The 15,546-nt window shown below is 29.9% G+C and overlaps 1 protein-coding gene across 1 annotated transcript; it reads right to left on the bottom strand.

Moving 5' to 3' along the window:
- Positions 1-6,916: 6,916 nt before the first annotated feature.
- Positions 6,917-14,797, bottom strand: LOC111612504 (cytochrome P450 4C1-like). The gene is made up of 11 exons (XM_023353733.1): positions 14,709-14,797; positions 14,524-14,636; positions 14,363-14,451; positions 14,104-14,294; positions 13,950-14,019; positions 11,499-11,625; positions 11,238-11,435; positions 9,717-9,890; positions 7,749-7,815; positions 7,316-7,495; positions 6,917-7,245 (listed from the first exon to the last, which is right to left on the bottom strand). Exons 1-11 carry the CDS (start codon positions 14,773-14,775, stop codon positions 7,079-7,081), a joined length of 1,443 nt encoding a protein of 480 aa, XP_023209501.1. The 5' UTR covers positions 14,776-14,797; the 3' UTR covers positions 6,917-7,078.
- Positions 14,798-15,546: the final 749 nt, after the last annotated feature.

Below are 15,546 nucleotides of genomic sequence, written 5' to 3' on the forward strand. Positions count from 1 at the left end.
GAAAAACACACTCAAATCAAAGCTAAGTTGTACGTTAAAAAAATAACTATGGCAAGGAAAACACTGAAAAATGCGTTCTGTAGTTGTAAATGTATAAATAACCATAATAGAATAATAATTGATTAAAAAAAATGCAGTTTTATTTGCACTTTACCCCTGAGGATAGACGACGGTGGAGGTGTAAACTGGTGGCAGAAGAGAGGGAGAAGGGAAATGATACTAAAACTTAACTTACATAACATAATGCAACAATAACTTAAAAATAACTTAACACTAATTTTTTAATTTTTGCTGTTTCATTTTTTTTAAATTTTTTATTCACTGCTTTTTTGCTTTCTTTCTTTCACTTCCACCAGCACTTTCAATGGATAGAGGTCACTTGGTAAAATATCTATCCAAAGAGGTGTGCTTTGCCTACTTTTTAAAATGTCTCTAAAGTGACTTAGGCAAATGTCATTACCCCGAGCGGCAATACGGCCAGTGTAAACCTTTTTGGGATGTTTCTTTTCAATAAAATCAGTCACTTTCTGATAATACCTCGAGATTTCCTTTGTCGAGCAAGATCCTTCCACGACGAAGTAAACGCGCGGACCAAGACCGATGAACAGAAGTAAATAAAAAATGGCGCTGCGAACTAATGTGACGTCGTATGGTGAGTTTTTGTTCGTATCGTGGAGCAAAAATATGTTCGAATTTCGTGTCGTATCCTGATAATTTCGTATGCTGTGACGTTCGTATCCTGAGGTACCACTGTATAATGTAATTGTAAGAGGTCCATATGGACCAATCTGACTGGGAAGGGCTAAATTCAAATTTATGTAGAATTTATCTGAAACATTCTTTCGAATCGTTGTACATAGCGCTGCAATCAATCAAAATTAGTTAAGTTTTTTCATGTTTTATTGCATAATGATTTTGGAATGAAGGGAAAACTCTAATGACTAAATATGGTTTGCGAATTAACGTAAATGGCGCTGCAAATAGGCCACTTTGGAGGTGAGATGCAAGGAAACACTTTTCTTTAACGTAAAATCATTCTGCTGGAAAAAATAGGTGTGATACATTAAAAAAAACGAATCTCTGCAGCTTTCGAAAATTTATATTTAGCCATTCAGCCATCAGAGCTACTTTTCTTCCAATCTGGGATCACTACGCAATAAAACATGGCAGAAAAACTTATTTTAACGGATTGCAGCGCCATCTAATTTGCTTTACACCCTACGTCTATAGACATAGGCTAAATTCGGAGTTGAATTACTTCCAAAATACTGAGAGTTTCTTCTAAGCACCTTTATTGTACGATTCGTATTTTTTCCAGATATTTCAATCCGAAGTTAAATAAATCATCTTGTTTAACACCTTTTTGTCCACTTTTTAAAAAAATTTTTAATTAAGCATAAAAAATACTTAAAACTGAAAAAAAAAGAAAGAAATGCGTTAATTTTGGTTAAAAAGCTTCATCATTTAGTTTCCATTGTCTCGCCTTTCTGTGCAATTTAACACCAATGAGTCATTGTTTACACATCTGGATGACCTTGAGAACAGCTTTTGTCGTATTTCCCGGGACATTCTCATAGACGTCTCAAGAGGAGAAAAGTTTAAAGTAGGGTGAACAGAAACTAAACCTATATTTTTAAATATTTCTAAAAAATTATAATTTTTATTGCGATTTCCGACCCCCCCCAATTAATTAAACTTATATATAATAAAATCTATTAATTAAAAAAATTTAAAAACTATCGGAGGTCGTTTTTGACATCAGAAAGCAGCTTTAAATAACTTTACCGAAGGAAAATCGGTGCACTAAAATTTTAGAACGATTAATTAATTTTGATAAAAAACTCCCATTAAAAAAACATTAAAAAGCAATAAAGCGTGAAGCGCGCATCATTAAAAGTTGATTGAAATCGCTATAAAATTTTTTCGCGCGGGAAAAAAATTTTGAAAAAATTTGGGGACCTAAAAAACATTTCAAAACTCAAAAAAAAAATTTTTACGGGGNGTAACGCGGGGTCCGTTGACAAATTTACTCGCAGTAGTGCGAAATTTCTACTCACTTCACTTGATAGCGTAATATTTCTTCTCCATTTACAAAGAAACTGATGGCAATCGGTGAAACAGGAATAAATTACAGCGATTTGAAATTTGATATGTTAATTTTTTGTGTTTTCCGTATCAAATTACATTAAATTCGACGCAAATAAAGAATTTTTGTCAATGTAAATGTATTTTACACTGAGTAAAATATAGAGTAGAGACAAAAAGTAGAGAAAATAATGGAAATAAAGATGTAATAATAATTTTTGAAGCGAACCCAATTATTTTACAATTTTAGGAAAAAGAATGGATATTGTGAAACGCCACGTGACTAAAGTGCGGTCGCAAAATCACGCGATTCGTGAGTGGTTACTTTAAGATCTCAAAAAGGGAGTTTCCAAACAATATACATAATGTTGTCAAATGTGTGCGGATGCAGATTATCATGAAACAACACAACGTTGCTTCAGGCGTTGTTACATCATATTCCTTCTTTCGATTGAATTTTTGTATAAAATATATAATTAATTAATTATTAGCAGTTTTGAATTGGTACAGAAATTGTCATTCCTGCGTGAGTCTAGCCCAAAAACTTCGTAGAGTCCGATTATGATTATTATAAAAGTTACTTGACATATTAAAAGAATTTAAAAAATAAAAAAAAAACAGTATCTTTTTCTAATTAAAAATTTTAATTAGAAAAATATATTTTCAAAATTTAATTTAAAAGTTTATTTCAATTTTATTAGAGTTCTGCAACTTTTGTACAATTACTTTAATTTAATTTTCTAAATACTTTTAATATGTCAAATAACTTTTATAATGCTTATGATAAGACTGTACAAAGTTTTTGGGGAAGTGTCATGCACCAATGACAGTTTCTGTACCAATCCAAAACTACTTTGATCTAATAAATTATATATTTTATATGAAAATTCAATTGAAAGAAATAACATGATGTAACAACGCCTGAAACAACGTTGTGTTGTTTTATGATAATGTGCATCCGCACACCTTCGCCGACACTGTCGATAATCGTTGAGAACTCTTCTTTGAGATGTTAAAGTAACATCTTTATAGTCGTATTCACGCCAAATCAGACTATCGCGTGTTTGTTCCTATCTCGAAACACTACTAGGAGGGAAATTTACAACATTCATTTCTCGAGTTTTTCACAGTCTCAAGTGAAATGAAACACCCTATATATACGTAAGTTATATTTATATATTTATCTAAAACCATCCTAATTTATAAGTAGAACAGATACAAATTAGTCATCAATCATACAGTAAATTTCAAAAACTCGTGTATAAAGGTAGTCATATAAAAATGTACACATGAACTTCTTATTTACGCGAGAATGTCAAAAGTAACCTTAATATGATAATAAAATTGTTATATCTCATATGGGCGGCTATAATTTTCAGATCTCGTGTCCTCAATCATTCATATAGAATGTGACGTCAATACACTTTAACTCTTTGCGTACGAAGACATTTTTGATATTAATGTAATTAAACACAAAAAATACTTAAAAATACTTAAAACTGAAAAAACGAAAAAAATGCATTAATTTTGAAGAAAAAGCTTCAAATTTTATTTTCCTTTATCTCGCCTTTCTGTGAAATTTGACACTGATGATTCATTGTTTACACAGCTGGATTACCTTGAACACAGCTGGAGTTGGATTTCCCGGGACATTCTCGGGAGGCGATGGGTTTATATTAGGGTGAATACTAGCTGGCCGTATATTTTTTAAATATTTTTAAGAAATTAAAATTTATATTGCGATTTCCGACCCCCGACTTAAATAAACTTATATATAATAAAATCTATTAATCGAAAAAATTAAGAAACTATCGAAAGTCGTTTTGACATCATAAACTAGCTTTAAATAACTTTACCGAAGGAAAATCCGTGCACTACAACTTTACAACGATGAATGAAATTTGATATCAAAATCCCATTAAAAAACTGTTAAAAAGCAATTAAACGTGAAGCGTGCGTCATTAAAAATAAATTAAAATCGCGATAAAATTTTTTCGCGCAGGAAAAAATTTTGAAATAATTTGGAGACTTTTAAGAAATATTCTAAAATTCAAAAAAAAATTTTCAAAAATGACCTTAAGGATCGCAATTAAGAGATACAGTTCAAACGTAACCAAAAATAAGAGCAAAAAGGAATGCTACTAAAAGTATTCCTTAAAAAATGCCTTTCATGTCCAAGAACAAAAGACTGATAATATATAAAAATTGTACAAAGTGCGCTAAATACATTTGCTCTAAACATACATAAAAAAAACTCTGTATTGTTAGAACATGTACGGAGTGCATTTAATTTAATTTTATTATAATTACTAGCTGCGATTACTCGCTTCTCTGGGTTTTTATTTGTTCGTACATTTATATGTAACATAGTTTTTTTTATATATAAAAGACTTTTTTTTTCTCTACATAATCTTTCTCTGATTCACCGTGTTTCCCTATAATTTTCAAGTCGCTCTTCTGTCTAATTATTTTTGATTTGTTAATAATTTTCTCGTAGCAATGTTAGACGTACTTCTTGTTCTTCCATGGATTCGTTTCTCCGCGCCATCTTTTGCCTTTCAGATATGATTCGAGACCGCAAAAATTCTTTCTTACGCTTTGACATTGTTTATTATATTTTTACTTTTCACACTTTACTATTCACTTTTCACTTTCTACTTCTTTTACGTTATTCGTACACTTTTACTTGTGAAAAATCAAGTGAAGCATATGCGTCACACGTCTCCAAAAGCCTTTCCCATTACTCTGACATAACTGCCCTCGACTATTCCTAAACATTTAATATTAAGATTACATTACAGCCAATCTTACCCGTTTTCACAGAACGCAAGAATTAGGTCCCCCGTTTCCAGACTAATTAGAGAATTTTTACATGGGTCTGAAAATATGTTCGATTTCCCGCAAAAACAAAAAAAACCGCATCTGTGCCCGTAAATCTTGCACGTCGCTTTCTCTTAATAATTTCTTTGTTACTCAACACTTCCATTGTTAACATTTCTATTGTTAACACTTCCATTGTTAACACTTGTATTATCGACACTTCCATTGTTACACATTTTAGAAGTCAACCACTTTTAACCCCATATCTCCCACACCCTTATAGCTATCGAGACGCAACCACCATAGTGCACGATGGGAGACTCGGAGCTATTACCACACACAAACACCACTCATGTGCGATGTGTAGTGAAATATAGGCACCCACACCAAATATATATATATAAATGGAAATATATNAATGTAGGATATAGTATATATATATATATATATATACTAGCAGACCCCGCCACGCGTTGTTGTGGCTCAAAATGTATCTGTTATATATGTAAAACACATTTCCCGTGGAGGGGGGAATTTTTCGAAAATTTTTTTTTAGTGTACATTCTCTTGACGTACCCTATTAAAATGCAATCAAAAACGAAAAACCCGCATGTAAAATAATATAATGAAAGCCAAGTTTTTCACAGTAAGCCTTAATTCTGTCTCTCTCCCCCGCAGGGGGAATATCGAGAAATCCCTTCTTAGTGTATATTCTGTTGACGTACCCTATTAAAACGCAAAAAAAACGCAAAAAACCGCATCTAAAATAGTATAAATAGAAGTAGAGAGTTCTTTACGGTAAGCCTTAATCCTGTCCATCTCCTTCCAGTGGGGGAATTTTCGACACGTATATTATATAAAAACGTGCCTATTCGAATGCAGCGTTGTATAAAATTTTCAAAGAAGTCGGTAGGAACAAACGAACATTACATTTTTACTTATATAGATAGATAGAAGATGATCTGCTTTAGTTCATTTTTACAGAAAAGCAAACTTAGGGCGTTGTACTCGTAGCGCCATCTGTTGGACATAAAAGCCTTAACCTAAATGATATCTTTTAATTTATATGAATGTTTAACGGAATAATATACATCCTATGTCCACCCTGAAGTTCCATTCTAAATATTGGTGAAATAATTTTTGAAATCGGATGAGTAGTTTAGGAGATTACCCGCTATATCCAAACTTACTTACTTACATACATACAAACATTACCTTTTTATAATATTAGTATAGATATATAGATATAAATATAGATTTTCAACAATAAAAATTGTCTTGAATTCTAAAGGTTGAGTTATTTAAAAAGCTAAAGTTATAGAAACAATCATATCAATAAAAAATATATCAGCTTGGGGTTAACATTTAACCTCTCTCATACAAAATGCACATTTTATTTAGAGTTAGGGTTAGTTACTGACCCCTTCATCTGGGTTTTAATGGTACACTTTTAGTATCCGAATACGACTATTAATAAAAAAACGTTAATAGCATTAATCTCATAATACACAAACCACCTGCATAATATCAAATATTTACGAGAAAAAGCACCGGAGTAATTAAGCTTTAAATAGGGTCGAAAAATCATGCCTTTCACACAGACACTGACATTCGTACATAAAGAAAAAAAATCCGAATATTTTAATTTCTCGACATTTCAGAATGTCTTGATTCCGAAAATGTATAAATCTTAAAGGTCGTTTTTTGACGTATTGCTGTACTTTCTGTCTTTTATATGTAACAGCCGGGAAAGTAGAAACTTACTGTTTCCAGTAACCGGTAAAAACACGAACATGTATCAATACAATTGCAAGACACAAATGTGTAAGTTTTTCAAAAGTTAATTTCGTCACGAATAGTGCATGTTAAATGTGTCAATATTCTTAATCTAAATTTCACAATAATGTTTGAGTATTAAAATACTCAAAGAGTGTTGTAAAATATGTGTCCTATTAAAATAAAATTATTTAAATTTTCTCGTTTATTAAATGAATTTTTCTTTTTTGACCGTACACCTCCCATTAAAATAGTGTATTACAGATGACAAACGTTTTCCCTATATTGCAAACCAGAATTATTGAGACCACATTATCATTGAATAATTCTTGAAGATGAGATCTAGATTCGATTTTGCCTTCTTTAGAGTAACATTCATACTTTATGGACACTTCGATTAGTAATTGTATCTTCTTTCCATTGTCATTCTAATACCGTTTACAGGACGAAGAATTACGTCGGCAGAAATAACAATTTTATCTCGAGGATCTAAAGAATTAATTGTAAAGTGACGAAGAACGTTTGCTAATATTGTCTTCATTTCCATCATTGAAAATCTCTGTCCTAATGAAGAAAATAATTTTGACATGATTTCATTCATATTTTATGTAATTTTTCGAAGTTTTGTACTTACCGAGACAATTTCTTGGACCGGCAGAAAACGGAATGAATGCAAAAGGGTGACATTTTTTGAAGTTTTCCGGTAAAAATCGATCGGGATCGAATATTTCGGGATTTTCGAAGACGGTCGGATTATGATGAATTGCATAGATACAAATGACACAAGAGGAATTGGCTGGCAAAATATACTCTCCTGTTCAAAAAGACAAATAATATAACAGTTTTTAATTAAGAGTGATTAATGAAACATTACTTTTACTTTCTTTCGAATATTTTTACTTTATAATTTGCCATGTTAAACGAAGGTATTTACAAGACAACTGATATATTCTTACAAGAAAATCGGTAAGTTAGTTGGTTTCAGAATTTATATTTAAATCTTTCCAGTCAAATGCTAAAGCTTTTTAATTTGAAAATAGTGAAAATCAATATACGAATGAACTTACCTACTTTCATTTCGGAAGGATTGTGTCTACTAATGAAAGCGACAGGAGGATATATCCTTAAAGCTTCCTGTAACAGTTAAACATTTACAAAAAATACGATATAGCAAACATAACATATCAAAAAAACAAGTGAATTAAATATATTTTATTTAAAACAATGTAAGTGATTAGCGAACAAAGTAAATATTGTTGTAGAATAATAACATTTTACACGAATATAATATAATGTATTGCTTTTTTAAATGTTGTAAGCTGAAATTACCTAGGTTTTTACCTAGGCTTAAAATATCATTTTTATCATTTTACATAGAAACATTCATAATACAAAGTAATATGGAAAAAAGGCTAAATATAAAAACACTGTTTAAAATAAAGCAAGCAATATAGGCTAAATATAAAAACACTGTTTAAAATAAAGCAAGCATAATTATAAATTAGTAATACTTTGTTCTTAGATAACAATGAATTACAAGACTTTATAAATAAGTAATATATATGTGATTTAATGTAAAATTATATTTGCCACACGGTAAGGAAACACGCATTTTCAGGTCTGTTAGTGCTGTATTGCTATTTCAAAACAACGGCTATTGCAAAAATAAGAAACGGTTAAAAGAATTTATTAAATCCTCTGGCTTTATACGTAATAAAGAAAATTGGCTCCTGACAGCTTTTTTTAAACGTAATATGTAATTACTGCAGAACAATAAGTATTTTCAAACTACGTATCCATTGATAAGTGGGCCTATAAAGTAAGCAACGTGGACTTTATAATTCAATTTCCTTATAAACGAGGTTTTTTAGTGACAAAATTTTTAATTAAAATTTGAATAAAATGTGTTTACTGTATATAAAAAAAAAATTCCTATTATTTCTGTAGAATTGTTACGAAATTTTCTTTAAAAATCAATTATATAAAATTACAAAGATGGTCCGGACTTTCAGATGATTTTGAATTTATAGTGGTTATTCTTCCACTATACACGAAATAAAGTATTTTGTTAATTACTAAAAATAACAATAATGACTTTGTTAACACGTGTTCTTTTAATTTACATTTATGTGTACCTATACAGTATCTGTATTTGATATAATTTATAGTTATTAATATACTTAATATTCATACCAAACGTAATATAATTGTAGATATTTTTTAACTTACGTTGTTACTGAACAATAAATAATGTTTCAGTGAAATAAACTTTTTAAATGAGTTTTGTGAAAATTCAACTTTTATTAGATTTATTATAATTGTGATGAAAATATATTTATTAGACTGAGTAAAATAACTTTCAAACAAAAAATCTATATATATATATATATATATATATATATGGACGTGTGTGTCCCTATATTTCACTTTTCCGCAAAAACTACACATCGCAAATGAATGCTGTTTGTATGTGGTGATAGCCCCAAGTCTCCATTCGTGCACTATGGGGTTGCGTCTTGATAGCTATAAGGGTGCGGAAAATATGGCGCTGAAAGTGGTTTCCTATTTCAAATGTTATGTTCGAATTTGTTCGAATTCAATTCGAACAATGTTGGAATTTGTTCGAATTTGATTCGAACAATATTCGAATTTGAATTCGAACATAAAATTCGAATATTGGTTCGATTATAGAACGATTGTAAACGTTCCAGAAACGTTGAAAATAGTTCGTTTGACTGGACGTGAACAGGAGACGTTCAGAAATAGAATCGCGACCAGGTCTGTAATTAGTCTGGAAACGGGGGATCTAATTCTTGGATTCTGTGAAAACGGGTAAGATTGGCTGTAATATAATTATCTTAATTTTCACTATCGTTACTTTTCGCCCAGCGGAGCGGGTCCTTGCAGCTAAATTCTAGATTACTTAGAAAAACAGTCTTTTATATATAAGAACAACTATATTACATACAAATGTACAAACAAATAAAAACCCAGCGAAGCGGGTCCTTGCAGCTAGTTGAATATAAAAACAATACCTTAATTACACAATCTAAATATCTCATTTTCTTCAAATCTTCGACGGTGATGTCTCTATACTTATCATTTCTGAATATTTCGTGCAGCTCTTGATATACTTTCTCTTGTACGTCTTCATATCGTCCCACCAAATAAAGTGTCCAACATATTCCATAGGTGGAAGTATCGTGACCCTGATTAAAAGAAAAAGCAAAACAAAATTTTATTACGAATAATTGATCTGAAGGCTATTCTTCCATTGCAAAGTGTGCAGTAAATCATCATATATTATTATAAATGCCCTTTGTTTTCTTTTAAATGCAGTATTTCGAAAACAATTACTTAGAGACATATTAATTTCAGTACTTAAGAAAGCATAATTTGTAAGTGGAATTAAATATTTTTAATTAATGTGTGTGAAAGTAGTCTCAAACTGCAACAATTTTAGCAATTGAATACATTCCATAAAAAATTAATAATCAACTAACAATTAAAGACAGAAAGTTTGAGACAACACGAAATGAAGACTTATTCTTCCTAACGTACTTTTTGCAAGACACTTTTGGCAAGAATATGTCTATTAGATTCTTCTACTAGAACCTCTTAACGTAGCAAAAATATACAATACTTTTATACATCTTATTCTGTTTAAAACATAACCAACATTTAAATCACCATTAAAAGCCTTGCGACATTTTTCGATTTTTAAAATTTCCTGATAAAATGTTTACCGTGCTCATAACTCACATGTAGTAGATTGCAAGGGACAAGTTCAAGTTTGAATGAAGGAAGAGCATTTTGAGGAACTAAGCAATTCAGATTATGATAAGCTTCTTATACTATTTTACATAAATAGCATAAATGTCCACTCTTTTGTTTCTCAAGAAATTTGAACATATATAGATTCTGGAAAAGTCTAGCATTCCAATTCAAAATGATAAAGCTCTGCCAAGATGTGAATCATGTATGAACAGTCTTATTATTTCTTCCATCAACGTACCAACTTTAATTTTGTTTTTACACGAGTTCCCACGTTTTTGTCGTAAATAAAGACAACATAAGCTTCCAGTGAGACTTCGTTTTGTATATTCTGCTAATATGACAAAAGTTATTTCGATGACTTTCATATTTCATTTGCTAATATCAAGACATACCAAACAAACCCAACACCAAAACTAATTTAGATATTAAATCTCTGCAGAAACACTGAATTTATATGTGGAATAACTCATATTCTCTATTTATTACACCTGCAAATTTCTCAGGACTAATTCGTTATTCACGACCAATGCCAGTTTCGAAAGTAATGGGTTTTTGTGCTTTCGACAGACACAAAGCTGACAACTTTACGTTAACCTACTGATAAAACTTTACTTATCACCTACTTTACCCTATATTTACTGTAGTTTATGTCTGATTATATCGACAAAATATATCACGTTCGATGTTATTAGAATTGAAAATTCGAGATTGTCAATATAGCCTATTGAAAATAAAAGTGGCAGTAACCACTGTTATAAATTTAATTGATTTTTCCTTACTCCAAATATAATACTCTCTGCTTGATCTCTGACAACTTCTTCTGTCATAGTTCGTTCATTGATATGGTAATGCAACAGTAAGTCCAACAATGGCCGTTTCTTCTTACTAAACGTATCTTCTTCATACGCTTCGAATTTTTCAAAGAAATCACAATCATTCCCTTTTTTCATCAGCTTCTCCTTCCTTCTTTTAATGACCTAAACGATAATTTATTAATCTGAAAATAATTATATTTTTAGTAATACCTAATGATAACTCACCTCTGTATTAAATTGATGAACAAATTGAATATTTTTTCTTAAGTTTCGTCCTAATGAACTGAATTTAAATATTGCAGGTATCCAATACCATGGCTTCATGAACCATTCAAGCAGCGAAGATGTTATCCTGCATAATAAATAGGAAATAGGCCTAATTGTATTCTGTACTAAGATGTACAGAACGAAATGATCAAAACGTCAACAATAAATTTATAAAAGCATATTTTAGTGATTTTTATCCCAAATTAATTCAAATATTATAGAAACAAATTACTCATTATTGTTTATCATTTCTCCATGTCTGTCTATGATACGTATCATAAATGCATTGATTAGTGTATTCATTAATTAATATTAAAATATATTCAGTAGTTCTCTGCTTTGTTATTTTGGGTCATTTTCACTGTACAAATAATTTTTATTTATTTATACAGTCCGATCGTTTGTTGACAAACATGAGTTATGTTAGTGCAATTTTTCCTGTAGCATATTAACAGAACCACCAGATGGGTGCATATGAAATGCATTTCTGCAAACTTTCAAAAGCTGCATCTTGAATGAACAATAAAACATTTAAACAAGGCAAACCTTTTTATGATTATAATATATACTTTACTTAATACAATATTGAGTATAACAGTAATCATAAAAAACAAACCAAAAATATTACATATGAAAAGTAAAGTGTGTACCAGTAGAAAAAAAATTAATTTGAACCACATACATAAAAAATACGTAAGTTTTTAAACACAATCATATCACATTATACATGTTTATAACCTTATAAAATCACTAAAGATATATCCTTTGCATTATTTAGATGTCAAACAATTTTTTATTAAACAGCTGTTTGAAAAGACTTTTTCAGTTCTTTGAAAAGATTTTTTCAAACAGCTGTTATTAAATAAAACGATTGTGCAGAACAAAGAATAAAGAAAAATTTAAAATTTGTTTCTGAAATTCCTTCTTGAAATCTGTGATGTATAAGAGCATGTGTATACAGTAGAACATCGATTATTTGACCCCCGATTAACCGTGACATCGGTTAACCGACCGTTCTAATCAGCAAATTTCAAATGTCCGCTAGTGATGTGGCGCTACAATATTTGGCTTTGTCATGGCTACTTTAATATTATTTTTGTTAAACTTTTGCGTGTTTTAGTAGGCAACACAGGCTCGACCATTGAAGGGAGGCCAGTACCGTATTTAAACGAGACTTAATTTTATAATTATGAGTGGTTGTTTGTTTTGTGAGCAATAAAATAATTTTAAAATAATTTTTGACCATACAAAAGCGACGATTATTATTATTTTTTTAATTTGTTAGGCTTAACATCGATGAAAATTCAACGCGATGTTGGTTAATAGCGATATACTAATATACTAATTACAAGGGATATACTAATATACTATTATAATAATGTATTTTTTTCATTCTTTTCGGTTATCCGATTTTTTTCAGTTATCCGACGAACCCGAGTCCCCAATTGAGTCGGATAATCGATGCTCTACTGTATAAACAATCATATGACACACGAATTTAACAGGAGTTAATTCTTCCGTATGATTTGGCTGGAATTTTAGCAAAAATTATAGTAATATTGTTTGTATCCATCCATGTCTAAAATATATTTCTGTATACTTTCAGAAATTACATAAACTACAGTAGTATTCCATCTTTCGTGTTTACAATCAATATTTAAAAGTTATGCATAATTACTAATCTTTAAAAATCTTTATGGATGGTTAAATATCATAAAAATTTATTAATAAATTGATAAACAATATTTGAAGTTAATATTAAAGACATTAATTTCTGAAGAACTGTGATATAACCTTTTACAATACAATAAATATCACTTACTTTTTAAAATTCTATTTGCAAACTTCTATCGAAAAACAGTCAACTGAAATATACGTAAGATCACGTAAAACACAATAAGACAATGATAATATCAAACACGTACTGTACTGTACAACCATTGCTATGCTATGTCTAAACAAATACAAACCAGATAGCTCTTACTGGCATTTTATATGTAATTCTAGAATATTTTAACAGATGCCATAAAAATATATTTTGTTAAAAATATCATCAGTCAAAATGCCGCCTGTTTATTCAGCTGCCTTTTTATGGTAAACAACTTCTACTCCTGCATGCAATTGTTCTAAGAATTACTAACGGCAAATCGAAACCAGATAGCGCTATTTAACAGCAATTTTATTGTTCAGTTGATAAAGGCTTCAAACAACGAATAATTATCTGGAATCTGCTCTAATCCCTACTGAACATTTGCTTGTATTTTCTACGTGTTTACAGTCTCGAAGTTTTTACTGAAATTTGCATCAATCTTTGATTAAAGAAATCTCGAATTTATTAAAATTATCAGTATAAAATTAATATATCATGACATTTAATTCCATATTGTTATTTTGATATTTTCTACTTACCCATTGATTGCAAGAAAGTAAGCATTTGATTTCTTACTTTGAGCATTTATAGAAACTCCTAATGCCGTGGCTAATTTTTAAAAAAAATATTTTTTTAAAATAATTAATATAATCCTCATTATATTATGTATATTAATCAAATATTTATGTTTACCTGCAATTATATCTAAAGAGCAAGGTTTAATCATTTCTATGATATCACACACTTCATTTCTCTTTAGTTTCTTAAGTTTTTCTATTAATACATTTGACTGTTCATTAAATATGCATTGAAACTTTTCCAAGATACGAAAATGAAAAGCTGGCATTAACAGTTTCCTTTCCTTCTTCCATTTATCGCCTTTACTATTAAATAATAAGCATGTAAATTACAATTATCCTCGTTTGACCTTGATTATTTGTTATCAACTTACGTATATAAAATGGAATTTTCTCCAAACCAAAGTTTAAAAAAGTCGTAAGTTCTATCTTTGTTAATTATGATGCTACTTTTTAAAACTTCCTATTTAAATACAATTATTAATATACGTAATAATGACAATATTAGTGAGAAGTACAGAACATAATACAATACCTGAGCAGGTTCTGGATGAAAAAACAATATATAATTACGTCCTCCCCACGATGATATGACCATCTTTTCTTTCAAATATAACATGGACATACCAGTTGTAACTTGCAAAAAATCTATAAATTAAACAGACGTTTAAGACTAATTATATTAGGCTTTATTATATTTAATATAATATATCTGTTTACAGATTCCAACATGAGAAGAATAGTTCTGTACTTTTCGTGGACAGAATAAACTGTTCCATATAATCATCGTTTCTGATATTTTTGGTAATTTTTGTTTTCTTTTTGAAGTTCTTTTATCTTCTTGTTTTATTTCTATAATAAAGTTAATAATTAAATAGAAATCAATAAAATAGTTAAAAATTATTATTTCTAATTATGACAGGATCTGTATTAACAACTGTTAAAGGGAGACTCTTGTACATATTTCCATAACGTTTAACACATATGAACAATAAGTGTTTATAATAGACCCATGTAAAAATTCTCTTATTAGTCTGGGAACGGGGGGACCTAATTTTTGCATTTTGTGAAAACGGATAAGATTGGCTATAATGTAATCTTAATCTTAATCTTAAATGTTTTGGAATAGTCCAGGACCGTTATGTGTGAGTAGTGGGGATTGCTTTTGGAGACGTGTGACGCACATGCTTCACTTGAATTTTCATAAGTAAAAGTGTACGAATAACAGAAAAAAGTAGAAAGTGTAAAGTCAATGGTGAAGTATAAAAAGTAAAAATATAAAAAACAATGCCAAAGCGTAAGAAAGATTTTTTGCGGTCTCGAGTCATATCTCAAAGGCAAAAGATGGCGCGGAAAAATGAATCCATGGAAGAACAAGAAGTACGTCTAACATTGCTACGAGAAAATTATCAACGAAACAAAAATAATCAAACAGAAGAGCAACTTGAAAATTATAGGGAAACACATCGAATCAGTGAAAGATTATGTAGAGGAAGTGATACAGTGTTTTATATAAAAAAACTATATTATATATAAATGTACGAAGAAATAAAAAACC

This window comes from Centruroides sculpturatus, unplaced genomic scaffold (assembly GCF_000671375.1).
Source record: "Centruroides sculpturatus isolate CEXI.00-Female unplaced genomic scaffold, Cexi_2.0 scaffold1769, whole genome shotgun sequence".
NCBI classification, from domain to species: domain Eukaryota; kingdom Metazoa; phylum Arthropoda; class Arachnida; order Scorpiones; family Buthidae; genus Centruroides; species Centruroides sculpturatus.

Excerpts from the sequence above, each read along its gene's own strand:
- LOC111612504 (XM_023353733.1), bottom strand. The coding sequence starts at position 14,775 with ATGATTATATGGAACAGTTTATTCTGTCCACGAAAAGTACAGAACTAT. Across the intron at positions 9,891-11,237 it reads CAGAGAGTATTATATTTGGA|GGTCACGATACTTCCACCTA; the intron begins GTAAGGAAAAAT and ends TCTTTTAATCAG. Across the intron at positions 7,246-7,315 it reads CGGTCCAAGAAATTGTCTCG|GACAGAGATTTTCAATGATG; the intron begins GTAAGTACAAAA and ends TTTCTTCATTAG.